This window comes from Pipistrellus kuhlii, unplaced genomic scaffold, assembly GCF_014108245.1.
Source record: "Pipistrellus kuhlii isolate mPipKuh1 unplaced genomic scaffold, mPipKuh1.p scaffold_m20_p_1, whole genome shotgun sequence".
NCBI classification, from domain to species: domain Eukaryota; kingdom Metazoa; phylum Chordata; class Mammalia; order Chiroptera; family Vespertilionidae; genus Pipistrellus; species Pipistrellus kuhlii.
Genome location: NW_023425404.1, coordinates 33338586 through 33366571, shown reverse-complemented (window position 1 = coordinate 33366571; position 27986 = coordinate 33338586). Strand labels below are relative to the sequence as shown.

At 39.4% G+C, this 27986-nt stretch overlaps 2 protein-coding genes across 6 annotated transcripts in view; one reads left to right on the top strand and one right to left on the bottom strand.

Annotated features, from left to right (window-relative positions):
* Positions 1-5436, top strand: part of HACD3 (3-hydroxyacyl-CoA dehydratase 3) — a 31742-nt gene extending 26306 nt beyond the window's left edge. For both annotated transcript variants that reach the window (XM_036438824.2, XM_036438832.2), the window contains 4 exons: positions 466-578; positions 1485-1591; positions 2249-2380; positions 3797-5436. In XM_036438824.2, coding sequence (XP_036294717.1) covers positions 466-578; positions 1485-1591; positions 2249-2380; positions 3797-3873 — 429 coding nt within the window. In that variant the 3' untranslated portion in view covers positions 3874-5436. The remainder of the gene's footprint in view (positions 1-465; positions 579-1484; positions 1592-2248; positions 2381-3796) is intronic.
* INTS14 (integrator complex subunit 14) overlaps positions 4829-27986 on the bottom strand; it is a 29926-nt gene continuing 6768 nt past the window's right edge. Inside the window, exons 4-12 of one of the 4 annotated variants that reach the window (XM_036438750.2) lie at positions 27436-27591; positions 25726-25844; positions 25175-25317; positions 24747-24839; positions 22899-23043; positions 20969-21102; positions 12721-12839; positions 10093-10158; positions 4829-6731 (exon numbers count right to left, since the gene is read on the bottom strand). In XM_036438750.2, coding sequence (XP_036294643.1) covers positions 6480-6731; positions 10093-10158; positions 12721-12839; positions 20969-21102; positions 22899-23043; positions 24747-24839; positions 25175-25317; positions 25726-25844; positions 27436-27591 — 1227 coding nt within the window. In that variant the 3' untranslated portion in view covers positions 4829-6479. Of the gene's footprint in view, positions 6732-10092; positions 10159-11795; positions 11991-12408; positions 12579-12720; positions 12840-20968; positions 21103-22898; positions 23044-24746; positions 24840-25174; positions 25318-25725; positions 25845-27435; positions 27592-27986 lie in introns of those variants that run through there. The other 3 variants (XR_006741589.1, XM_036438759.2, XM_036438778.2) reach the window with 3 other exon arrangements.

Here is a 27986-nt window from a genome sequence, read left to right as displayed (position 1 = left end):
TCCCATAGAATAATTTCAGCACTTAAAAAACAGCAGAGAGAAACAGTGTACTGCATAGGAATCCATACATACATAGTGAGCCCATAACGAAAACAGTGGAATGGCTAACACAAGACAGTAGTTACTTACCGGGCAGGAGAGGGAGTGCCTGCTGGTAATGTTCTATTTCTCAACTTGGTTTATGCAGACTTAAGTGTTCATTCATCAGTATCCTTTAATCTGTTTGTGTATTTTTTTACACACACACACACATACATTTACATACACATGCATACTCACTTATCCAGAAAGACTGGTTTGGACATTTAACTTGTTGCAAAACTGGAGCAAAGGATTAAACCAGTTGAGCTCAATCTTTTCCTATTTACTTTGAATTTAGTGGGGTTAGGTTTCAGATAACATATGTATATGGTTTTTAAAAATATATTTTAAAATGTTTTTCTCTCTCTTGGGTCCTTTTAATAGCTTTTTGGAAGAAATTTCATTTTGTTTATCGTCATTGGCACTATGGAAGAAATGCAAAACAAAGCCGTGGTTTTCTTTGTGTTTTATCTGTGGAGCACAATTGAAATTTTCAGGTGGGTAGAAATGCTAGGATGGTGTTTGAATCCTTCTCCTTTGAATCAGCTCTCTTCTTAAGAGAGATGCTGACTTACCCAGAGTCTCATTTGGTTTGGGATTAAGGATCCACCCTTGGAGAGTGTAGCTGCAGCTATGTGCTCTGCAAACGTGAGGCAGAGTTGTTGTTTTAAGCCGCCATTGGATCGTAGTGCCAGCCTGGGCACTGGGGAGCAGGAGAGACCCAGAGAAATGAAAAGACCCATCTTTCCCTTCAGGATCTTGTCTTGGTGGGAAGAGAAAAATTCATGAAAGGGCTGAAAAGATCTGGGGTTGAAGGAACAATCCAGGTTGAGTGGAAATAGTGAAGACTAGCCTTCTAAAAGGGATGGTAAAAATGAATCTTTTACTGTAAGATTTCTGAAGTTTAAATTGACGGCTTGCTTACCTGCTTCTTCCATCCCCAGTTGTTAATAAAATAATCTTTTTTAAAAACCCAATTAAAATAGGTATATTCTTCTCTATCAGACCATACATATTCTATAAGTGGTTTGAGGCTAAAGGTGTTTGGTGGTATGCTTAAGTATAGTTAATTTTTATAGCATTCGTTTATCCAGAGATAAAGTGCTGTCAATGTGTCTGTCAGCCTTACCTACTTGGAATGTCAATCAGAACTAGGAATAAAGCCAATAAACTTCTTATCACCCATTCCACTTACTCAACTATTTCAGAGAGGGTTCCTTTGAGACCTACACTTCCTCTGTCTTCAAAGAGAGTTCACATCCTTTGAAGGTCGGAGGAGCATGTGGGAGTTTGTGGGTAGATAGCCCAGGATTATACTTCTGTTCTGAAGAAGATGTGTGGCTAATTGTGAAATGGTTCTGTTTGAATGGCTTTCAATATCTGAATTCCTTTACTTTCAATAGGTACCCCTACTACATGCTTTCCTGCATTGACATGGATTGGAAAGTGCTCACATGGCTCCGTTACACTGTGTGGATTCCGCTGTATCCTCTGGGATGTTTGGCAGAAGGTACTTTCAGGAACTCTTATGTTTTATAGCTCAGCCCCAGGGGACAGCTTCGCCATAGGCCAGATCTTTCTTCCTCCCTCTGCCAGCCTTAGTCAGTCTTTGGAAGTTGGACTTTTCAAGATTATCTTCCTAGTGGCTTCCTTCCATAATACTGCTGGTGTCCAGACAGTTCCAGGGATGTGACACATTTGAGAGCTGGTGGTCATGCTTCCTATTTCTATGGTAGTTTTAATTTTCTGAAGCAGGTTCATATTTTTATTTTACTGTTTGTTTTTTAATTGATGTTAGAGAGGAAGTGAGAGGGAGAGATAGAAACACCAGTGTTGAGAGAGAATCATTGACCAGCTGCCTCCTACACACCCTTCTGGGGATTGAGCCTGTAATCTGGGCATGTGCCCTGATCAGGCATCAAACTGTGACATTCTGGTTCATAGGTCAGTGCTCAACCACTGAGCCACACTGGGTAGAGCAGTTTCATATTTATGACTTAATTTTATTCTGACTAACAACCAGTGGGAGGGATTTTTCTCTCTACTTTATAGAATGTCGTATATCATTTTCAACAAACCCATAACTGAAACTTGGAGGAGTTAAAAGGTGCTGTCACTAGATGTGACTACTTTATTTGCTTCTAACAAGTTCTTGTTTCTGCTTCAGCTGTTTCTGTGATCCAGTCCATTCCAGTGTTCAATGAAACAGGGAGATTCAGTTTCACGTTGCCATATCCCATGGAAATCAAAGTTAGATTTTCCTTTTTTCTTCAGATTTATCTTATAATGTTATTTTTAGGTAAGTATTGGTTCTGTAATAGACTTTTTCCTCTCACTTCATTAGAGTGTAGAGCTAAATGATTCAAACTTTTAAAAGTCCCTTGGGTTTTAATCCAGGACTGCTGGCTCCCAACTGCTCTCCTGCCTCACCTGATAGCCCCTAACTCCTTCTGCCTGCCATCCTGATCACCCTTAACCACTCCCCTGCAGCCTGTTTGCCCCTAACTGTCCTTCCCTGCTGGCCTGATTGTCCACAACTGCCTTCCCCTGCAGGCCTGGCCACCCCTAACTGCCACAGTGATCAAGTAGAACTGAAATTTGTTCTTTCCGACTAAAATCATGTGTTAAAAAAAAAAAAAAAAAAAAAAAAAAAAAATATATATATATATATATATATATATATATATATATATATATATATATATATATATATATTTCAGAGAGGAAGGGAAAGAGAGAGAGGCATAGAAACATCAAAGATGAGAGAGAATCATAATTGGCTGTCTCCGACATGCTCCACAATGGGGATCAAGCCCACAACCTGGGCATGTGCCCTGACTAGGAATTGAACTATATGACCTTTTGGTTCATAGGTTGATGCTCAACCACTGAGCCATGCTGGCCGGGCTGAAATCCTGTATTTTCTAATTGAGAAGATCGTGCTTCCTAGAAAAGTATCACACACCTTTTAAACTATTGCTTTATACAGATTATTGCATAGCCTTGAATTAGAAATCAGGTTGTTTCTATACTTCAAATTTGTGTATTTTATGTAAGTCTTATTTGAAAAGAAATTGGGGGAAAATATTGTGAACTCCAATTAAGGAAATGTTTAGGGATATTGATGTCTTTAACTTTCACTGAAAAACACAAAAAATGAGATGGGAATGGGTATGAGATAAAAAAAATGTAATGGAGCCGGGACCGATTTGGCTCAATGGATAGAGCGTTGGCTTGGGGACTGAAGGGTCCTGGGTTCGATTCTGGTCAAGGGCATGTACCTTGGTTGCGGGCATATCCCCAGTAGGGGGTGTGCAGGAGGCGGCTGATCGATGACTCTCTCTCATTGATGTTTCTAACTATCTCTCTCCCATCCTTTCTGTATAAAAAAATCAATAAAATATATTTAAAAAAATGTAATAGAGTTAAAGTTTAAATTTAGATGGTATTTACTGTACAACGATTTAATCTTTTTTGTATGTTTGATAATTTTCATAATCAAAATGGGAGAAAGTGAAATTGTAAACCCACTGGGAGAAAACTGAGTGGTCTCTGGTGCATTACTGACTTATCATTGAATTGTACTTCCTGAGCAGCTGCCGTAAATACAGAGGGGTATAAAAAACAGCCAACTAGAGAGTGTCCCTGCCCAAGAGCTTCTGGTTATAAACAGGACGAAGATTCTCATGTCTGATTGGCCTCTTTTCTTTTTCAGGGTTATACATAAATTTCCGTCACCTTTATAAACAGCGCAGGCGACACTATGGACAAAAAAAGAAAAAGATCCACTGAAAAGAGATTTAGATGACTTCTTACCATGTAGACTTTTGAGCCTAATCTATAATTCTTACAGTTTTACCTTCTTATACTGATGTAAAAGCTTTTTTAAAGTTAAATGATTAAATTCTCAGTAAGGCTATCTTCCCTTTTCCTGTTACATCCTGAATTTATTGTATTATCTTAGTGTACTACTTGCATGCTATCTGATGACAGGTTTGTTCTTTTGTAATCTGTTGGTGACATCAGACTCAGCCCTGTCCCCACCCACTCCATGTCCAGTCAGTCTGTTTCACACAAGCCAGAGATTTCATCAGTGCCCTGAACTCACTAGGCACTGGCCTTTCTTACAGCTGGAATGTATTCTTTTCAGCTATTGATTGTGGAAGAAAAACAAGACTGTTTTGTTTTATTGGGGGCTGTGAAAGTGACTTAGGCAGGACCTAATATATTCTGTACCCAAAAGGTTACTTAATAAGTGGAGTGGCATTGATTTTTTAAAAATCTGTTTGGCTCAGTCACTGAAAAACATTTGAGTCCAAGTGGCCTCAGCATCCACATTACCTCTGAAATTTTTGGCCTCTCTAACGATATGCTACTATACAGTGCTTACCTGTGTGGACACAGAATGATTGGGGAGAAACCAATCAGAACCTTGGAACACCATGATCACTTACTTCATTCCAAGATAAATCAGAACTATTTTCAACTTTAAAGATGAAACACTAGTTAGAAAATAATGAGATTATAAGAGTTCCAACACCAAAAGGTTAAAGGGGTCAGAAGGGTCAGACTGGCCACAGACAGCTGCCTGCAATGCAGCCTGTAGCGAACTGGAAACACTAGAGTAGGCCAGTCTAAACACCTGCAAAACTGCCTTAGGCTGTGCACAAACAAAAAACTCAAGCTGCTTCGCCCCTGCTGGGTAAGTCCATTTGTGTACCCGTCAGAGGTCGTGGTGGGGTGTCTGTTTAGTAGACCTCAAAACACCCGCTTTTATTCTGCTGTTTCACTTCTGAAGTTGGACAGTGAGCAGAGAACACTGGCTAGAGAACCACCAGCTGGTCCATTAACACAGGTTCCTGGCAGGAAACCCACCAAGAGAAATGAAAAAACCTAGGCATTATGAAGTTTGGCCATTGTCAAAAACATCAATTTCTTTCACATTCCAAGCAAAATGTGTTAGAAGTAATGCTTGTAGGGAAGAATTTAAGGCACGATTGTGCCATTCCCATTGTCCCGGGGAAAAAGGGACTAAATGAGCTATGCTGTTTCTCTGAGCCCAAGGCGGAAACTTGGTTTGACCTAAATCATATGATTAGCAGACTGGCTGATTTTTTTTACAAGGTCATTGCACTGAAGGATATTTTGCATGTTTGTATCTTCTGTCAGTACTTGTTTGTATTAATTTCTGATATTCTTTCCCCTGAGTTTCTGTGTGTAATTAGGCAGATCAGCTTCGCAGCAGATTATGCTGCATCTGTGGCAAATCTTACATTCTTAACAAGCCTTTGTGTTACTGTCTGTCTGAGAGAGCAAAAGATTGTGTATTTCTATTAAACATTTACAGTCAAAATCATAACTTGTGTTTAAAGATCACTTATTTACTCTAATGGTCTTCAAATTGTTAGTGATAGTCCTTTATCCAGACAAAATATTGCTAAACCAAAAGTGGATGCTAAGGTTGAAGTGTAGGAAGTAATACGTTAGGCCAGTGGTCGCCAACCTTTTGGACCTCATGGACCACCGATTGGTGACCGTTGCTTTAGGCGGCCCACAGAGCAATCTGAAAAGCACTGATAATATAAATAAAACCTAGAGAAGATACAGGACTTGCCCAATGACACGAAGCTAAGGGATGAATTAGAAGGGGAGCAGACTGCAGTGACCTGTCAGAATACCTGAATGGAACTTGGCGTAGGCAATGAGACCTAACAGGTATCAGAAACAAGGAAGTCAGTATGGAACACAAGGAACCCTCATGATTTATGAATCTGCCACATAGAAAGCTGAACTTATATCCACATAGAACAGACCAAAAGACAAAGACTAATTTACCAGTGAAACCTTTTATAGAAAATCAAATACTTTTTCATTAAAAAACAAACCTTGAATGGGAATAATTTTATACATTTATGATTTCTATTTAAAAGTCTGTATCTCAAGACATACCAAAAGCACCTAAGTGAAAAAGTTTTGCCCAAGTCCTAAGAAAGGTTCCGAAACTTAGTGGTGCAGGGCTTGTCCTTAGCTTGACCCAGACAGTCTGGGTTGCTTAATCCAAGGGCAGAATCTTGAAAATGTTCTTAGGACTGAGAGGAGAGAAGATGCCTTTCAGAAAGCCAGAGACCCCTGTGGGTCAGGTTTCCTGAGGAAGGGGGAGAGCTCTGTACCCATCACACCTTCAAGTTTCTCAGATGTACCCATCAGGTATCTTGGGCTGAAAGACTGAGCCTAGAAAGCGAAGGTCAAAGCCCTTAGACCGTTGGAGTCATTCAAACCAGCAAGTGGTGCTTCTGAGGCAGCCTCCGGTGGCTGCTGCAGAGGTGGACACTGGAGAAGGTTTCACCCTAAATCATTCGGACTTAAATGAAAAAGAAGAAAGGCCCCCAAAGTCAGCTTTACATTCGCTCAGTGCTGCTCCCAGAAAAGTCCGTCTGCAAAGGTGTGATGTTGTGGTCATAGCCAGCGTACTCGGAGGTGCCAGTACTGGCCAGCTTGAGCTGCTGGGCAGCGTGGGTCAGCTGGAACGCTGCGTCGGGGTGGGCTGTGTCGGGCAGCAGCGTGCACTCCCTTTCCAGCATGTCGGCCACCCCTTTGAGCAGGTCCAGGAAACCAAAGGCCAGGGCAGCCTTTCGTAAACGGTTCAGTTCCTGTAATAAGACAAAAAAAGTGAATGTTCCTAAAATGCAATTTCCTTATCATATACTTAAAAAACCCCACCAACTTTCCTTTTATTCTCACCTGAGGATACTTTTTCCATTGACTTTTAGAGAGTGAAAGTGATTGGAGGGAGGGAAAGGCAGTTAGAAACATCCATGCGAGAGGGACACATCGACTGGTTGCCTCCTACATGCACCCTACCAGGTGGGGATTGAATCTGCAACTGAGGTACATGCCCGTGACCGGGAATTAAACCCGATATCCTTCAGTCTGAGAACCGATGCTCCAACCACTGAGCAAAACTTTCTGGCTAAAAGCAGGTTTTTTATTCAAAGGTATAACTGGATAAGCAGATTTAAAACCATTCATGTGAAATTCTTTTTAAGAAAATATAATCACCTTATCTGCAAATATCATACACATACCTCAACTATGATGACCTAATTTTTGGTGAATAATATACATAATTAGGCAGAAATTATGTACACTGGTAGACTATTAAATTCTCAAAGCTCCACTTTAAAAATATTAATATTTTTACTGATTTCAGAGAGGAAGAGAGACATCAACAATGAGTGAGAATCATTGTTCAGCTGCCTCCTGCACCCTCCTTATTGGGGATTGAGCCCACAACCTGAGTATGTGCCCTGACTAGGAATCAAACCATGACCTCCTGGTTAATATAATAGGTGGATGCTCAAACACTGAGCCACACTGGTCTGGCCTCACTTCTTCCTTTTTTTTTTTTTTAATATATTTTATTGATTTTTTACAGAGAGAAAGAGAGGGATAGAGAGTTAGAAACATCCATGAGAGAGAAACATCGATCAGCTGCCTCCTGCACACCCCCCACTGGGGATGTGCCCACAACCTAGGTACATGCCCTTGACTGGAATCGAACCTGAGTCCCTTCAGTCTGCAGACTGACGCTCTATCCACTGAGCCAAACCAGTTTCGGCTGGCCCCACTTCTTGACAGATTTCTATTCCCACTTCACCTTCTTCCATCTTGTTGACTTCCTGACTGACTCCCCTGCCTATTCTGTCTACCTGACCGAGACAGTCCAGCCATTTCTCTGTCTGGAACGGTCACAGACTTCCTAAGTGCTTAGCTTAGTAGAAGTTCTCAGTGACCCCCAACCTTAAGTGAGCATCTCTATCTCTATATATAAAAGGTTAATAGGCAAAGTGTCCCCTCAGGAGTTCGACTAGGAGTGCAATTGCTCACAATGGCGTGCGCTGACCACCAGTAGGTGGTGTGGAAAGAAGGAAGGCCCCAGCAGGCAACTGGGGGAGGGAGGCCCTGCCAGCAGCCAGAAGGCCCCCATCAGCCCTGATTGCCAGTCAGGCCTAGGGACCTATAATGAGAGTGGGATGACATAACCGAGAAGCAGTTCCTCTAAGGTAGGGGTGTCGAACTCAATCAGAGAAGGGGCCAAAATCTAAAATCCAGCCTAGCGTTGGTGGTATAGTGGTGAGCATAGCTGCCTTCTAAAATCTAGCCTAAATCGCAGGCCGAATGGTTTACTGAACAGTCATAAACTGTCATTGTGATGGAAACGCAGCGGAGTGCAGTGATGACAGTGCGGTGCGGGCCACATTGCAAGGCCTGGCGGGACGGATTTGGCCCGTGGGCCTTGTGTTTGACACATGTGCTCTAAGGTGATGAGAAAGCTGGGTAAGAAAGACACTGACTGAAACAAGTTATCACCACACAGTTAATGAGCACTCATGCAAATGTAGTGAGGCACTTTGCATACATCATTTTATTTACTCATAACTCTAAGGTTTCCTGTTACTCAGGAATGGAAAAGGCTTGTCCCAAACCTCAGAGGGCTCTTAGCCTCTCCCACTGAATGACAATGAACACAGAAGTCAGAGGCCTGTCCCACAGGACAGCCACAGAAAGAAAGGTGGATCCAGGCTGGTGTGATTCAGTTGGGTGGGCATTGACTCATGCACCGAAAGGTTGCCAGTTTGATTCCTGGTCAGGGCACATGCCTAGGTTTGGGCCTTGATCCCCGGTGTGGAGTGTGCAGGAGGCAGTCAATAGATACTTCTTTCTCACATCGATGTCTCTCTCTCTCTCTTTCTCTCTCTCTCTTAAAAAAAAAAAAGTGGGGTAGTGAATGGAAGCAGAGAAATAGGAAGTGCCCCATCGACCACTCAGCACACGTAGCAGTGTGATCTGGGCAATGTGTACAGCCTCTCTGGGTCTCAGTGGCCTCATTTACAAAATGAGAAGGATAACCTCTTCCCTGCCCACTGCGGGGACCGAAGCAATTGCCTGGTAGAGGCCCTTTCCAGCTCTGATATGTGGGATTATATAAATCCAGAAAAGAGAAATGGGCTTTCTGACCACTTCTCTGTTAAATAAATGAAAAGTTCAAAAGGCCAAAGTACAAGTGTGTCGTCTCGAACAGAAGCGGATGACTGTGTGTAGAAAGCTCTGCAGGGAGGACCACAGCCAGAATGGTCACCAGGGGCTGTGTGAGCTGGCTTTCAGTTCGGGGGGCGTGGCAGGCTGGCCAGCTCTCTGGGGTTGAACTCTGATTAAGGTTGTTCTTGCTTAATTTCGCCAGCTCACTACATAATTAGGTTTGAAGACAACAGTGACATAAAGGTAATGAAATAACAGCCAGACAAAGTAGCATGTATGTTCTCTGGAACAAATGCTAGCCTAGGGCTGTATGTGTGTCCCCATTTTAAACTTAGCAAACCAGGATACAACTGACATCAGCATACCTCACGCTGCTACTTAATTTGATTTCAGCCAAACACCAGAGGACAGGAGAGAAATGAAGGAGTTTAAAGGCTCCAACTCCACCTCACCCCTTGTGACTTTATTCCTCCCACCAACGGATCTGGATTAGCGAGGTATGATTGCTGAAGGTTCTCCTTTTGCACTTCATAAATGTGCAATTTTAGAAGTCAATCCTGGAAGCAGCTTCTCTGGGACAGGAAGAATGTCCTGGGCAATCACCATCCCAGGAAGTCAATGGGAGCCTGGGGTTAGGCTGGATACCCACATGGGAATGAAGACAGTTAAGGGCTATGAGGGTTGAGATCCTTTCCACTCCTTCCTTCAGCCAGTCATAGCAGCACCAACACAGAGAAGCCCTCCTGCACAGAACCAGGCCATCTAAGCACTTCCAATTCTTGGATTTTAGGGCAAAAATGGACCTATCACTTCTACTGACTTCACTGATGAAAAAACTGAAGCACAAGCCATAAAGTATTTCTAACACCTGTCCATGTTCACTCCATGACCCCACACTAACTATGGGAAACATTTATTTCTGGCACCCATCCCAGGGCTCACCCTCTTCCACTGCAATTCTGATGGTCTCACCTTATAGAATGTCTGCGTTTTTTCAGGTAATTTCCTTGCATTTCTTAAAATCTTCTGTACATCTGTCTATCAAGGATAAAACAAATTTAACATTAGATTTCTGTGGTAAAGGGGAAAGAATTCAAAAGGATGGCTCTAAATGTTTAAAGAAATGAAAATACAAATAGAGCTACAGTGTCAAAATGAGAATCCCTTCTGAATTTATGTCTCTAATGTCACTGTTCTGTTCAATATTAGTACGGCACCTCCCTCCTGCAAAGTGCTTGATAATAAATCCCTTGGTGACAGAAATTAACTTGTCTCACAAAAACATACCAAGTAATTATATATATGGCCAGCTGCTTTTTTGACAAGGTTGCTGAGACCATTTAATGGGGTAAGAATAGTTTCTTCAACAAATGATGCTAGAATAACTAGATAGACGCACAGAAAAGAATGAAGTTGGTTTTAGAACAACTAGACAGACATTTAGAAAATAATGAAGTTGGACCCTTCACACCAAAAAAATAAAAATGTATCAGAGACCTAACGCAAGAACTAAAATTCTTTTAAAAATATATATATTTTATTGATATTTTACAAAGAGGAAGGGAGAGGGATAGAGTCAGAAACATCGATGGGAGAGAAACATCTATCAGCTGCCTCTTGCACACCTTCTATTGGGATGTGCCAGAAACCAAGGTACATGCCCTTGACCGGAATCGAACCTGGGACCCTTCAGTCCGTAGGCCGATGGTCTATCCACTGAGCTAAACCGGTCTGGGCAGGAGCTAAAATTCTTACATGTCAGACTCTTAAAAAGAAAACATAGGGCAAATCTTCATGACTTTAGATTTAAAAATATATATATAAATTTTATTAATTTTTTTTACAGAGAGGAAGGGAGAGGGATAGAGTCAGAAACATTGATTAGCTGCCTTCTGCACACCTCCCACTGGGGATGTACCTGCAACCAAGGTACATGCCCTTGACTGGAATCAAACCTGGGACCCTTCAGTTTATAGGTCGATGCTCTATCCACTGAGCCAAAGCGGTCAGGGCATAACCTTGGATTTGGCTATGATTTTTAGTTACAACAGTATAGCACCTTAAGAAAAAAATGAATTGGATGAATTTTCATAGCAGCATTATTCCAAATAGCAAAAAGATAGAAACAATCCAAATGCCATCAACTGAATGAATGGATAAACAAAATGTGGCCTGGTTACACAATGGGTTATTCAACCACCAAAGGGAAAAGTACTGATGTATGAATGAACATTGACATTGTGCTTAGTGGAAGGAAACCAAACCAAAAAGGCCACATGTTATATGACTCCATTTATATGAAATACCCAGAATAGGCAAATCCAAAGAGACAGAAAGCAGATTATTGGTTGCCAAGGACTGGGGGAAGATGGGAAAATAGAGTGACTTGTTTAATGGGTACAGGTTTTCCTTTTGGGGTGATAAAATATGCTAGAACGAGATAGTAGTAGTAGTTGAATAACACTGTAATTATACAAAATGCCACTGAATTTTGTATATTTAAAAGTGGTTGAAATGGTAAATATTGTGTGTATATTTAAATGAATGGTATATTTAAAAGTGGTTGAAATGGTAAATGTTATGTGTATTTCATCGCAATAAAAAAATACACCTAGTCTAAAATAAAAATTTTAAAATAAGTTTAGAAAAATTAGGGGGGGGGAAACCAGCTATCTTTCCAATAGGGAAGTGCTCAGGTCAGAGGTTGATAGGAAAGAGGGAAAACCTGATTTTCCAACAAAGAGAAGAGACCTCCCTTCCCTTAGCCATGGCAGGATGTGTGCAGTCTCCGTGAAAAGGGGGCCTATGTCATCAACAGAAGCCACTTCTGTTGTCAGGTGACCTGACTACCTCTTCTCTTCCGGCTTAAGCTGGATTCATTGCAGGAACAAAGGAAAAAAAGGCACTTAAGTGAGAACAAAGGCTCAAAAGTGATTTTAAAAAATAGGAACAAAGGACTTTTGCGGAGAAGAGATGTCACTCAGTACCTTGCCTGAAAGTAGCATATCTTGGTAATAATCTACTCACAGCTTTCCATGAAAGTGTTTCTGTGAAATTACAGTGTAATGCTATGGTTCGGGCTCTACTGTGGGGATGGAAAAAATAACCACATGAAGATTTTCACATCTTTCTCAAAATTGTTGTTAAAGATAACACCCATTATATTATTCAATTTCTCAGCATGTCCAAAACTTCACATTAAAATTCAATGCCAGGGAAATGTGTCTTTAGAAAAACTGACAAACTTCCTTTAATCAGACATACAACCCTATATAACATAAACCCTACTTGTTTCTTTTTTGACTTTGGTAGCTCAGAGCCAAATTGTTCAAAACAATTATTTTGCCTTGAGTTCCTGGAACAATTGTCTGCCCTCTTCCTCTAGGTTTTGTATTGCTCTAAATTTTGTAAAAATTGATTTTGCTGTATACTCTTTTTACCGTAGGCCACCTCAAATCCTTTTTGGAAATAATGACAAACATTAGAAGTAAGTGAATTAGTAAGTATCAAAGGGAAGGAAAATCAGATCAAATGTCTGCCTGCCTGCCAGAATCCCTCCTCCTTGTCCCCAGTGGAAAGCAATGTGAATGGTAATATTACCTGCAGGCCACTGGGTTTGATCCAGACAGTCACATTCTGGGCATAACTGCGTTTGTTTTTAGGCTGCAGGGGGAATGGGCTCTTATTGTCATCCTCACCATAAGGGTTTTCTTTAGCATCTTAAAAGAAAAAGACATTCTTGAAATGAGATCTGGCAGAGCACAATCAATTACATTTCTAATTAGGCTAGAAGCTCTTTGAAATCATTCAATCTTCTATATATCCTGTTACTTCCCTAATTAAGAAAATCCATTAACTTCAGTCAGGTTGGGGATCTTGTTCTCAATAAAACGCCACTGATGTAAGAGACCAAACAATCAACTAAGGCCCATGTAAGTGAAATACAGCTTGATATTTTAAAAAAAACAAGCTTTACTTATTATTTGCTTTATGAATTAAACTCAGCGAAGTTAAAACAAAAACATACAATAATTCTAACGTACTATTTTAAAAAATAAGTATACAAATGGAAAGTCTGTATAGCTTAGTCTAGCATTTTCCAATAGAACTTTCTGCAATGACAGAATGACAGCCACTAGCCCATGTGGCTATTGGACACTTGCATAGCTAGTCTGACTGAGGTTCTGAATTTTAAATTTTGTTTAATTAAATAACCTGTGGCTAGTGGCTACTGGATTAGACAGCATAGTGATTATATAGCCGGATTAAGAAAAGAAGTAGCCGAAGCCGGTTTGGCTCAGCGGTAGAGCGTGGGTCTGCGGACTGAAAGGTCCCAGGTTCAATTCTGGTCAAGGGCATGTACATTGGTTGCGGGCACATCCCCGGTAGGGGGTGTGCAAGAGGCAGCTGGTCGACGTTTCTCTCTCATCGACGTTTCTGGCTCTCTCTCTCTCTCCCTTCCTCTCTGTAAAAAAATCAATAAAATATATTTTAAAAAAAGAAAAAAGAAAAAAAAAAAAAAGAAGTACTTTTTGGTGAACATATCCCACCTTATTTATGGTTTATTAGTTTATTGCTTCCAAAGGATTAAAGCCATATTGGTTTTATAGCTATGTGAATAAACAAGGGTTCTTGTTTTTCTACCTGCTTCCTGAGCCAATGAAACTGCCACAAACTTACAGGGCATTCCTACATCTACTGGCTTGTCATTATTGTTACCACCTTCTGGGAATCATTTTCCCAACCAGGCAGGGAGCTTAAATCCTTTCACATTATGTGTCTACTATGGCAGAAACTTTATACTTATTCCCCTCAATAAATTCTCTCAACAAACCTCTAAGGTAGGTTTTATTATTAATTATTACTTGTTACATAATGACAATCTCAACCTCATAAGACTATTATTATGAGAATTAAATGAGATTATACATTTCATTGTGCCTAGCTCAGGGCCAGGCACAGAGTTAAGTTCAATAAAAATGTTAGCTCTTACATATACTCAAACTATAATCACCTAAAAGTATGCATGTATGATGTATGTATATGTATATAGAGAAAGAAAGAGGAAAAAAAAGGCGAGAGGAAGGGAGAAAGAGAGAGAGAATTTCTGAAGGTAAGGTTCTTCAAAAACCGCTTAAGATGATAATCATGTATGTCAGGTGCCTATTGGAGGGAATCTTTCATACCTATTATAAAATTGTCACATGATATACTATTGGTTACTATGGGTGTTGCCCAAAGTCAAAATAAACATTTCATTGAAATATTTTCAACTCCAGACAAATACTAATGTGTATGCTGAAGAAATTAGTTTTCCTTACACAAATGAACTGATATATGTATTTAAAACACCGGAAGCAGAACTTTTTAACAGAGTGCCTGAGGGAAAAAAGTCTCAGAAACATTTTTTAAAAAGCACTTGCTAAAGCAAATGAAAAATCTAATTTTTAAATTAGGCATTTAAGATAAAAATGACTTTAGAGAAAGAAGTACCATTTCCTAAGATACCATTTCTTTCCACTGCTTTGCAAAATTGAGCTTCTGCTTTGGCCAGTGTTGCTCAGTGGCTGGAATGATGGCCCAAGTACTTAAGGCTCATAGGTTCAATTCCTGGTCAAGGACACGTACCTGGGTTGCAGGTTTGATCCCCACACCAGTCAGAGTGCATGTGGGTGGTGGGTGGGGTGGCAACCAGTTGATGTATCTCTCTCACATCGATGTTTCTCTCTCCGTTCCTCCCTTCCACTTGGAAAAGCAATGGAAAAAATATCCTCAAGTAAGTATTAACCAATAATATAAAATAAAATAAAATAAAATAAAATAAAATCTATCTTCTTTGCAGATAAGCTGCAAAGAATATCTACATAAAAACAGCTGGTGTGGCTCAGTGGTTGAGCATCTACCTATGAACCCGGAGGTCATGGTTCAATTTTCAGTCAGGGCACATGCCAGAATTGCAGGTTTGATCCTCAGTAAGGGGTGTACAAAGAGGCAGCCAATCAAATATTCTCTCATATCATTGATGTTTTTTTCTCTCTTTCCCTCTCCCTTCCTCTCTGAAATCAATATATATATTTTAAACAAACATATGAAAGAAAAATAATTTAAGTTGTTTTAGCAAGAATTCTGATTTTTTTCCAAGAAAGAGCCAGATAGTAGTATTCTTAATAAGATAGCAGATTCACAGTCTTTAAAAATAAGTAATTGCAAAGTAACACATATTTTTTGACCCAAGCCATTATGCTCAATTATTATTTGACAAAGGAGGCAAGAGCATACAATGGATTCAAGATAGTCTCTTCAGTAAATGGTGCTGGGAAATTTGGTCAGCAAAAAAAAAAAAAAAAAAAAAAAAAAAAAAAAAAAAAGAAACTAGATCACTAACTTACACCATACACAAAAACAAACTCAAAATGGATAAAGGACTTAAATGTAAGACAGGAAACCATAAAAATCCTACAAGACTCCATAGGCAGCAAAATAGCAGACATATGTCATAGCAATAACTTTACTGACACAGCTCCTAGGCAATGGAAACTAAGGGGAAAATAAACAAGTGGGACTACATCAAGATAGAGCTTCTGCACAGCAAAAGAAACCGTCAACAAAACAACAAGAAAGCCCACTGCATGGGAGAACTATTTGCCAGTGCTATTTCAGATAAGGATTAATCTTTAATCAAAATTTACAGAGAACTCATACAACTTAACAAAAGAAAGATAAACATCCCAATCAAAAAAATGGGCAATGGACCTAAGTAGGCACTTTTCAAAAGAGGACATAACAGAAGGCCAAGAGACATATGAAAACATGCTCAAAGTCACTAATCATCTGAGAGATACAAATCAAAACAACAATGAGGTACCATCTCATACCTGTCAGAATGGCTATTATCAACAAATGACAAGTGTTGGTGAGGATGCAGAGAAAAAGGATCCCTCATGCACTGCTGGTGGGAATGCAGACTGGTACAGTCACTGTGGAAATCAGTATGGAGTTTCCTTAAAAATTTAGAAATGGACTTCCATTTGACCCAGGAACCCCCACTTCTAGGACTATATCCCAAGAAACTAGAAACACCAATCAGAAAGGATATATGTACCCCTATGTTCATAACAGCACAATTTACAATAGCCAAGATTTGGAAATAGCCTAAGTGCCCATTAGCAAATGAGTGGATGAAAAAACTGTGGTACATCTACACAATGGAATACTATGCCACTATAAAAAAGAATGAACTTTTACCATTTGCAACATCATGGATGGGACTGGAGAGCATTATTCTAAGTGAAATAAGCTAGTAGGAGAAAGATAAATATCACATGATCTCACTCATATGTGGGATATAATGATCAACACAATTTGATGAACAAAAATAGATCCAGAGACAAATGGCAGGGGAGGTAGGGAGGTTAGAGAGCAACCAAAGGACTTGTATGCATGCACATTAGCATAACCAACGGACACAGACACTGGGGTGGTGGAGGCTTGCCCAGGGTGGGAATGGTGGGGGGAGGGAAGATCAATTGGGGAAAAGAAGACATACATAAAACTTTAGACAATAAAAAACAAAACAAAAAAAACACACCACCACATTTGTATGCATGATATTTGGATGTGTATATGAAACCAGTATTGTACCTAGCGATCACTGCTATTCTAACTGAAGTTAACCAGAAACCAAACCAAGGGAAAGCTTCAGGTATAACTCACAAGGCAACACTTCTAATAAACCTTTTAAATTAAAACAAAACAAACCAAAAAACAAAACAGACCCAGAGGGAGGAAAATAATAACTTGAGTAAACACCAGTCCAATCTGAATGAAGAATGCATGTAACAAGCCAAGCACTGTTAGGTTGGAAGCCAGATCAGAAAGAAATGTGAATGCTACTGTCTTAGACTATGGACAGGCATCTGTGGTGAAAACTATCACAATAGTCTAGGTCAGGGGTGAGCAATCTTTTTCCGTAAAGGGCCAGACTATAAATATTTTAGGCTTTGTGGATGATATGGTCTCTTTATAACTACTTTACTCTGCCACTGGAGCAGGAGAGCAGCCATAGACAATACGAAAGGAATGAGTGTGCCTGTGTAATAAAACTTTACTTATAAAACAGGCAGTGGGCTAATTTGACCTCCATGCCATATTAGCTGACCTCTGACCTAAGGGAAGGGTAAAGAAAGCCAGAACAAGGCAAGAGCAGTGAGAATGAAAGGCAGAATGAACATAAGGATGCTAGAGAGAATAGATGGTGAGGAATCGTTAAACACACACACACACTGCTTCTGCCTTTGTGTTCTCCTCCAACTCTTGGTGGCCAGACTTGTCATCTTCATTTCCTCATATCTAATTCATCCTCAACCTATGTCCTGGCTAACTACTTACTGAAGCTACTTTTATCAAGCCACCAATCATTTCCTAACTGTCATGATCAAATGAATCCTGATTTATAGTGTCCTCTTCTTACCTCATGGTTTTTAGTCCTTCCTAAAACTCTTCAATCTTTAAAACACTCATTCCACAGTTTATTTCAGATTTAATTCTCAGGGTGCTAATCAATCACTCTGTTGGCCTTCCTTCAAAGGAGAAAAAAATCCTTTCATGATTTGGAAACTGTTTTCAAATTATGATCTCATCATATCAGGGATTTTTCTGTGGAAGTCCTTTTGCCCTGGGCTGTAGAGGTGTTCCTACAGAGTCACTGTATGAACTTCTGGAGGATGCACCGAGGGTTTCATTGCTTCAGAACCAGTTTTGTATGGTTTGGTTTTAGAAATCCCCATTTCAGAATGGGTAGTATCAGTCTGCATGGCACAGGACTTGAGTTTCAATTTCTCATAGAAGATTTAAAAATTTCTTTATATCTAGAAAAAGTAGATAGAAAAAAAAAATGGGTAGAATTCTTCTTGCCATCCTCTCACTGAGAGGGTATACCTTCCATATTCTTAGCTTTACTCACAGAACTCAATTCTGTTTTGTTTGGAACCAAAGTCATGTCTCCTGTCCCAGTGTGAGCTTTAAAACCCAGCCCCTGCATCCTAGCTCAAGAGCTGGCAAACCATGACCTGTTGCCTATTTTTGAGTTAAGGATGGTTTTTGTATTTTTAAATGCTGGGTAAAGAAATAAAAAGAATAATATTTCATGAAATATACATGAAAATTATATAAAATTCAAATTCTGGTATCCATAAGTAATACTTTTTGGAATACAGTCACTATCATTTATGCACATATGGTGCTACAAATGGCAGAGCTTAGTAATTATGACAGAGGCCATATGGTCTGCAAAGCCTAAAATGTTTACTATCTTGTTCTTTTTCTGAAAAAGTTTGCTGAATCTTGGCCTACCATCTGGGCCTATATTTAGTTAAAATCTTCTATAGGCTTCAATGGAAAAGGCATCCTTAGAGCTCAACTGACAAGCATGCACAGTGTATGAGACACTGTACTTCCTTCTTGTCTCTTTGTTCTCTTGGCTTCTGCAACATCACTTCTACTTTCCCTCTTTCATCTGCCTATTCCCTCTCATTTTCCTTTACTAGCACCCTTTCCACTGTCCCCAATGGTTGGCCCTTTCTAGCTCTCTTTTCTCCCTTAATCTGTATACGTTGCTAAGGCTGGAGCTTCTTAGAGCATAGATCACCTAGATTGTAATCATGGGGGTAATATTAAAACTGCAAGTTCCTGGGCCTGAATCCAGACCTACTGAATCAGAATCTCTGTATGTGAGAGCCCAGGAAACAGAATTTTTATACAGGTTCTCCAGGTTTATTTTTGTACATGAAAACTCAAATTTTGGACCTAAGTAATCCCCCTCATTCTCACCATTTAGCAATCAGTGATGTATTTGTGATGAAAAATTTTATTTCCAGCTCTGCCCTCTCTGCTAACTCTAGGTTCATATACGAGTTGTCTCTAGGCACCTCCATCTGAATCTCATAGACATAAACTCAACATGCACAAAAGATATTCTTACCAATCTACTCTTACTCCTGCTCTCTGTTTTAATTAATAGTACCACCTTTCACCCACAGCCAAGGTCAGAAACCTGGGATCATTTTTAATTCTTATCTTTCCTTTATTCTTTCTTATAAATACTAGTATGACTTGCCTGGATCCCATCCACTGTCCCCAGCCACTACCCTTTGTTCTGGCTCCACCTTCACATCTCCAGGACTATCACAGTCGACTTCTTACTGCAGATTGTCCTTACCTTTTCAAATCCACATTTCACAGTTATTTTTCTAAATGCAAATTTACTATCACTCACTTGGATTTCGGTCATATTGCACACAATACCAGGGGTCACTAGTACCTACAATACAAAGTTTTCTAACTGGTACCTCCACTCTTCTCATTATAGCCAGAGGATCTGATATATCACTCCCCTTTGGTGGCTTTCCAACATCAGCAGAATAAAGTTTCAGCTCTTCACATTTCAGATGAGGCCTGCCCTGCTCCAGCCACTGCCAACCTCTAACCTACCCTCTGGCCTTCCAAACCCCCCCTCCCCCTAAACAGTTTGTGCTTTCTTTTCTATAGGGGTTTCATTTGTCCAGGATGCCATTTCTTCCTTCACTGGCTCACCAAATTCCTCTGTCTTTCCCCTCTCCCCCAAAAGTTGGCCAGGGTCTTGTGAGATTTTCCTGAGTCCTCTAGGCAGAAGTGATCATCCTCTCCTGCAGGCCAACTCTGACCCTGTGTCAGCCTGTGTTTATTATTCAACTTTCCATGGACTTTGAGTAACTCTTTTTTTTATTTTTTTTATTTTTAATATATTTTACTAATTTTTTACAGAGAGGAAGAGAGAGCAGGACAGAGAGTTAGAAACATCGATGAGAGAGAATCATCGATCAGCCGCCTCTTGCACACTCCCCACTGGGGATGTGCCCGCAACCAAGGTATATGTCCTGACCGGAATTGAACCTGGGACCCTTCAGTCCGCAGGTCGGCGCTCTATCCGGTTTCTGCTTGAGTAACTCTTGCTAACTCTTTTATCCCCTAAGACTTAGCACAAAATAGGTTGCTTGGTAGATGTTCCTGAAGTGAAATGGGCCCAAATGAGATAAGGATGTCTATAGTTGGAACCTGTGTACCTAGAAGTACAAAGGTAAAAGGCCTCTATTAGAAAAAGTAGGAAAATCAGAAGAAGAAACAGTTCAAGATGGGAGGGGTGAGACAATGGTTTCTATAACAAACACATTGAGCTTGGGACTGTGGCAGAATATCCAGGTGGAGAAATCCAATGGAAAGTGGAAATACAATATGCAAATTCCAGGGAAAGATCAAGCAGGACTAGATTTATAGATTTGGGGGACTCTGAAGCTATAATGGCCAATTTAATAATCAGGCGAGTATATTAATGCAAGAGAAAAAGGCAAAAAACATCATGAGGCAAGAAGAAAAGATGCCAGAAAAAAAAAAAGTTGCTGAAGAAAAAGACTAAGTATAAGGAAAATGCAATGTTAGGAAAGCCAAGGAAAACAGTTCCAAGAAGGAAGGGGATTAAATTATCTAGGAATCACTGGGGATTATCTGGGTTGAAAATTACACTAAGGTAATTTTAGATGAAAGAAAAATGTTTATAGAGAGTTGAATTTTACTCTTAAGCATTTATAGCATTTATATGTAATTAAAACAACCTAAATGACAGTTTCCCCTGAGTTACAAAGTTAAAAAGTTCAAACATCAAACTCTCTTGGAGTTTTCCATTTACATATCCAGCATCAGAGACCACAGCACACCCATAGGGAGATCACGCAGCTCTCTGACTACAGTCAGAGCTATTCAGAATAGCAGAGAGGAAAACAAAGTCAAGATCAATAAAATCTGATCTACATTATACCTGAAATAGGACCCAACTGTCCCATTTTCCCTAGCCATGGGAGAGGTTCTGGGCCAGGCTCAAAGAGGGACATCATGAGGTTTGATTTCTTCTTGCTGTCAGCTTGGGAGTAGAGCATTCCATGCCATTCAGGACTAGGTGGAGAGAAGATGAAAAATCAGAAGAATATCAAGCCTGTGACTGTCAAGTTAAATAAGTCTAACCTGTGTTTTTCTCTTGAGTGGCATAAGCTTCAGCTTTGAAATCAGGTATATTACTTTTACTAAAGCCAAATCCTAAACCTGAAAATGCATACTGCTGCCCCCTAATATCACCATTCCTCTGGGACATGTATTTTTATTCAATTATTTAGATATGAACTCAAAAGCAGTTATTTGTTTATTTATTTTTAAGCCTCTCCTAAGGATATTTTTCCATTGATTTTTAGAGAGAGAGTGGAAGAGAGAAAGACGGAGAAATATCAATGTGAGAGAAATATATCGATTGGTTGCCTCCTGCATGTGCCCCGACCAGGGTCCCAGCCAGGGAAGAGCTTGCAACTGAGGTATGTGCCCTTGACTGGAATTGAACCTGGGACCCTTCAGTCAGCAGGTCAACACTCTATCCACTGAGCCAAACTGGCTAGGGCAAAGCAGTCTTAAAAGAGAAAACAATCACAAGGACAGGAGGCAGCTGCAGGCTTGGTGAGGAGTAAGGGCTGTGATCTATTGGTCTTTTCAGCTGCCTCCATGAGTCATTCACAGCAGCAATAACACAGAGAAGGCCTTGTAACAAAAGGCACAAAGCCATCACCCAGCTCTGCTCCCATTCACAAAGGACCCCAGGTGTTTCTCATTTTCAGAGCCAGCGCAAGTAAGTTTGGGTACCAAGAAATACAGCCAACCAATACCTAAAAAGAACTGCATGCTTTTTTTTTGTTCTAAATAATTTGAGCTCAAGCAGAAATGGAGCCATACTTCCTCTGATCTCATATCAGTCTATCCCAGGCAATGGCCACAAATGCTCAGTCACCTCTTCTTTCTAACAACAGATATTATAGAAAGGGAAGCAGGTAGCTTTGCAAATTTCAAGACTGCCATGAATATAGAAGTTATAAGGGCTTTCCTCTCAGGGGAGGAATACAGCAGAGTGGTTATAAGCCTGGACTCTGGAGTAAACATGCATAGGTAAGAATCCTTCCATTTACTAGCCATGTGACCTTGAGCAAGGTCCTTGACCTCTTATGCCTCAGTTTCTCATCTACAGAATGGGAATAATATCAATACCTCCTGTGTAGTGTTTGTGAGAGATTAAATATGTTAATGTATGTAAGGAGCATACAGGAGTGCTTGGCATATGGTAAATGTTCAATTAATTTTATCAGCATCTTTTTTCATTTAATTCTACCTCCTCATTTTGTAGCTGAGGAGTCTGTGAACACTGCATAATAGCAAGTTGGTAGATCCTAACAGCAAGTTGGTAGCCTTGTTATAACGGAATCTAGGTTCTCAGATAAAATAGAAGAAAACTTCTATAATCTAAAAGCATATCATTAAAAGGCTTTCTTACTTAATCTAGGGTTGGGGTGGGAAATGTCTGGCCCAAGGGCTGTGCAAGGCCCTCGAAATCATTTGGTCTGGCCCTGCCAAGGCTTGAGGAGTGAGTTAATGAAATGTTTGACCAAATATAGGCTAATTTTTAAGTTGATAATTTTGTATGGCTCTCGAATGATGTTATAAATATCCAAATGGCCCTTAGCAGAAAAAAGGTTCCCATCCCTGCTTTAGGGGATAATTAAACAATTTAGAAGGCGATGGTAGGTGGGGAGGGTATGGCACGGAGAGGAAAAAGGAGACAAGGACCTTTCTATTTTTTTCAGAAAAGTCTGGGAAATACTTCACTTTATTAATTGATTCTCCCTTCCAATCAACAAAAGGAAAACATTTCTTACCCTAGCTGAACTATTGCTACCATTCCTTCCACTTTTAGGCTGCCATGGAGCAGGACACAGAAGTTGGGAATTTTGCCTGCAATCTGATTAGCTGAATTTTCATCTTCATTATCATCAGTTATGCCAGTACCCACCTCGTCACCTTCTGTGAAAAGAAGAGGAAACAGGTCAGACTGAGATTTGCTACAAAAATCCCAAACCCCAATTATACTGTTGGCTATTTCTAGCCTTGGAAGGAAAGTAAATGGATTTGTAAAAGGAAAGCTCATATTCTGGTGTTCCTATGTCCATAAAAAAATCAGTTTTCACATGTTTTATGAATTCCATTTATATGAAACATCCAGAAGAGGCAACTCTATAGACAGAAAGGACACTATTGGTTACCGGAGGAAGATGAAGGGCTTAGGGGTTTTAAAATTCTGATTCTAAAATGAATTGTGGTGATGGTTGCACAATTCTGCAGCTATATTAAATGTACTGATTTGTATACTTTAAATGGGTGAAATGTATGGTATGTGAATTACATTTTAGTGAAACTGATACATGCAAAAATTAGCTTTCCACAACTTTTACTAGGATACTTAGCTAGGTGCTCTCTGGGAGTTTCAAGTACCTTCTAAACAGAACCACATAATCAGAGATAGTGAGAGCATTCTCAACTGATAGCCTTCAGGCAGCACATGGATGGGAGCCCCCCACAAGATGAAGAGTGTTACTTCATAAACTTCTTGATCTGACTCTCCAACACCAGGTTCTCTCATGCACTCTGCTGACAAATGAATCTTCCTACAATTAACTTCCCTTTGGAACTATCTGCCCACTCAATCTTATCAAAGACGTTTTAATTCAATAGGAAGAATTTGCCCAGTTTAGCTTGACATTCAAAAGCCCTTAAGACATGGCCCCATTCTGCCTTCCCACACTTTTCTTTCCACTGTTCCCCTACATAAACTCTTCATTTTGCCCACTTTGTTGGCAATTTATATGGACATGCAGAATCCCTGCCTCCTTTCCCGCCATCTCTAGACCTTAGAAGTAAGGAAAACTTGGTTATTAATATTAGTATCAAGAACAATAAGATAAATTACAAACAATAATCACTATAAGCCATCTTTGGGCACATTTCAAGATTCTGTCTGTGCATGTGTGATTGAGGGTTATAGAATACCCAATTTTACAACTGAGACAACCACCATCAACAGAATGTGATCATAACTCAGTGAGTAGAAACCTGACTGACTACATATGCTTCTTGGAGAAAGCTGATGAACATAACGTGGATGGTCAACCTAGAACAGAGAAAAGAAGTTTAAAGTGCTAGAGACTAACATTCTCCAGAGATGTTTAATTTGGGGGACATAACTTTACAGTTCTTGGAGAGCTTTATTTTGTAGGACTGGATTCTTCCATTTTATTCCATAGTATTTACATCTACTGAGCATCAATGGTAGAGCACAGGTGTAGTTTCTCTCCTTATGGAGCTGTATTTGACTCCGTATTTATCAGGCAACCTCTGAGAATCACTTTGGCTTCCTCGCCATCCTACCAGGAAAGGCAGAGCCTTGGATTAGGGACAAAGCATTCTCATTTCTAAAGAGGATCTCCACTGTAAATTAATAAAACAATACACAATAAATATGTGTCAATATGCTTTCCACAGTGTAAGGCTGCAGAGTTAGTTTTCTAGTAGAAGAGGCAATATTCCATTTTTTAAAAATTCAATCCAAACCAATAACTATTCCTTTCTCCAAAATTCTGCAAAATGGGTTACTCTATTATCTGACATTTAAGAATAATTTTAGACAATAAGATACTTCATTTGTATCACTGAACAGGAAGAGAACTCACCTTTGTTAAGTGCTATAGGTAGGACCAGATGTCTGGACAGAACTGGAGGACTGGAAATATCAGCTATATCAATAAATCCCACTATTTCCAAATCTGAAAAGGATAAGTCAACATAGAATTAATTAGTTCTATAGAAAAGTACACTATTTTCTATGTACTAGATTTCATAAACACAATATTTAGATATGGAATTCAAATATGATGAATAGAAAGGTTATTATAAGTCTTCTTATAATTCTGATATGAGGATGCTGCTACACCTTAGGCAGTGCATCCTCACTTCCAAAGTGTATAACTGATGATGACAGCATCCTCGTACCAGAATTTACATTTCTTTTCAACTATCTTGGATAGAGAGGAGTAAAAGTCAAAAGTTAGGAAAAAGTCAGGATAGCAGGAGAACTGAAAAGGACGTTTTAAAGAGTTACCTGTGTTAATGACTTTAGGGATAGGATCGATTTCCTCATCTACAACAAAAGGTTCTGGCCTGGGGAAGACTTGCACATCTGCCGTCAGGTGGCCACACTTGAGAACAGCATGGAAAGGCGTGTATGCCAGATCTATCAGTTTTCTAGAATATGATAATTAATTATTATAGGAAGCATGAGATGATACCTATAATTTTTTTCAAAATGCTAAGCTGTTTTCCCTTTGAGTTGACTCCAAAACGATGTGACTATTTTGAAACAGAACAAAACCTGACATTTTTGGTGAAGCAATTTCAATTCTGAAAAGTCCTAAGGACTGTTGATCTTTGAAATTGTTAAGTCTTTGTAAGGAAGTCAATATAGATTTAGTCATGTTTAATTCAAAAGGGAATAAACTTTTAAAAATCACTCCTACCAAGCATTTTATCTGAAAAATGTGAAACTTGGGGGAATTGAAATGACACAATTAGAAGTGAAAAAATACATATTATTGCTGCATATATCAAATTATAATGATAATAAGGCAAAAAAAGCTCTAAGTACATACTCACCCAAACATAGACTGAACATTTTTCAAGCATAGGGGGCCATCAATAGTAAAAATCTGCCCTTCGCCATTATTTAAATCTATGAGACGTTCAAGGCAATCCAAGGAGTCAGTGCTCTGAAGCTACAAAGCAAAACAGCTGAGTTGTTTAAAGTAGCACAAAATGCCAGATTATTAACAGCATTCAGTTTATACCCATCACAGTAACACAAGCAACAAATATAATGGAGATTAGTTTGAGGCAGAAGAGTAAGATGCTAGAGAAATTCCTTGGCAAGTAGAATATGGAAAACTGAGACAATATAATTAAGCAAGACCAAAAAATCTGAGCAACTTACAGCTAGCTAATGAATCACAAGGCTTTATCTTTCCTTACCAAGGACACTAAGGAGCAAATAGTTTACACATTACAGACTGTCCTGGGACAGAATGGCCTTGGTCAGGTCCCTCTTCAATGACGTTCTTGATGACATTTAAAAAAATGAAATGAACCAGAAAATAACCCCTAACTCCTCTTTATGCTCATTTTGATGAATCAATTAATTGAAGGGCACACCTGAGAAGCTAATGAATATTCTGTTAAGACCTTCCCCTGCGACCTTACCTAATGCAGGGAGGAGGAGGCAACCAGACACTGTCTGGTAACAATTTAACAATGTGAACAGAAAAACAGCTATAACAAATTGATTCAAAGTTACCAAAGAGGAAGTGTCATATAAAAAATGATACAGTAGAGCTATTTCATTCAGATGTAGTTTTGCAAAGATTCTCAAAGATGACCATGGTTGGTATTGACATAGTATCTTTCCTCCTAAGTATTTCTAACTCTTTGGTAAGTACCATTATCATCTACATTTTACAGATAAAAAACTGAGATGGAAATAGCTTTCCTGATGAAAATAGTATAACCAGAAAATAGAGTTTAATAAAATATACATTTACAAAAAAAATTAAAGCACACTTCTGTCAATATTTCTGGCGGCATGGACTTAAGAATTCCTAAATGATGGAAATATCCAACACTTAAAAGAATATTTCAGCATCTGAAGAATCTTGATGGGCAGTAGGATGGATAACAACTCTAACTATATTTTCTAAAATGGGGCAGTGCTTTCAACTTTCAAAAAGCATTTGAATTCTAGGGTCTTTTCAAAGATAACTGATCAGCCTCAGCTGAAACCAGTGAAGTTCAATGTGATCTGCAATATAATACTAAGGGGGTATACACACTAAAAAATAAACCTTTGTCCTAAACTACCGTATTTTTCGGACCATAAGACGCACTTTTTTCCCCCCAGAAGTGGGGGAAAAAGTCCCTGCGTCTTATGGTCCAAATATAGCCTACATATATACTTTATGCAGAAGTGGGGGGAAAAAGTCCCTGCGTCTTATGGTCCAAATATAGCCTACATATATACTTTAAAAAAAAAGTTTTTTTACTTGCCCGGCTCTGTGTGTTCTCTGTGTGCTTGCCCGACTCTAAAATGGTTCTAAATGCTGCTGTTTACTTTACAGGGTTGATTACATGTGTTTATGACTGTGATGTTGGGTTTTAATGCACATAAAATATTTTAGGACACTATTTGTTTCAGAATCTTTTTTTCTTCATTTCCCTTCTCTAAAAACTGGTGCATCTTATGGTCCGGAGCGTCTTATGGTCCGAAAAATACGGTATATCTAATCAAATTGGAAAGAACTTAGTAAAAAGCATTACCTCCTCTAAATTTGCCATACACATGATGTATAACTTAGATGGGAAGGGGAAAGGTAGTGGGAACCTGTTGCTCTCACTTCGTTGATTGTGTGTAGCTAGGGAATGCCGCAGCGAGCCTCTACCAATGCCAAGACAGCCATCTGTCACCAGAACAACCTGTTTGCAAAAAGTGAGAGGTTTATATATATAAAATAACATACTCATTTAAAGCAGCCACATTTAGTAATTTCATTTCTCCCTAATTGCATATATACTGAAAAATCCACCTCTGCTAAGATATAAGCAATTATGTGAACAGTGGTCGGCAAACTCATTAGTCAACAGAGCCAAATATCAACAGTATGATTGAAATTTCTTTTGAGAGCCACATTTTTAAAACATGTGAAGTACCAAGATTGGCACCTACTTCTAAAACCCAAGAATGCTTACTTCATAGAGGTCACTTGGAGCAATGTCATCTTTTGGGAAGATAGTCAATTGATTACAAAGTAATTTCCTCTTCTAGGTACCAATAATTGCTATTTAATGATTTACTTCTGCCACTAGTTTCT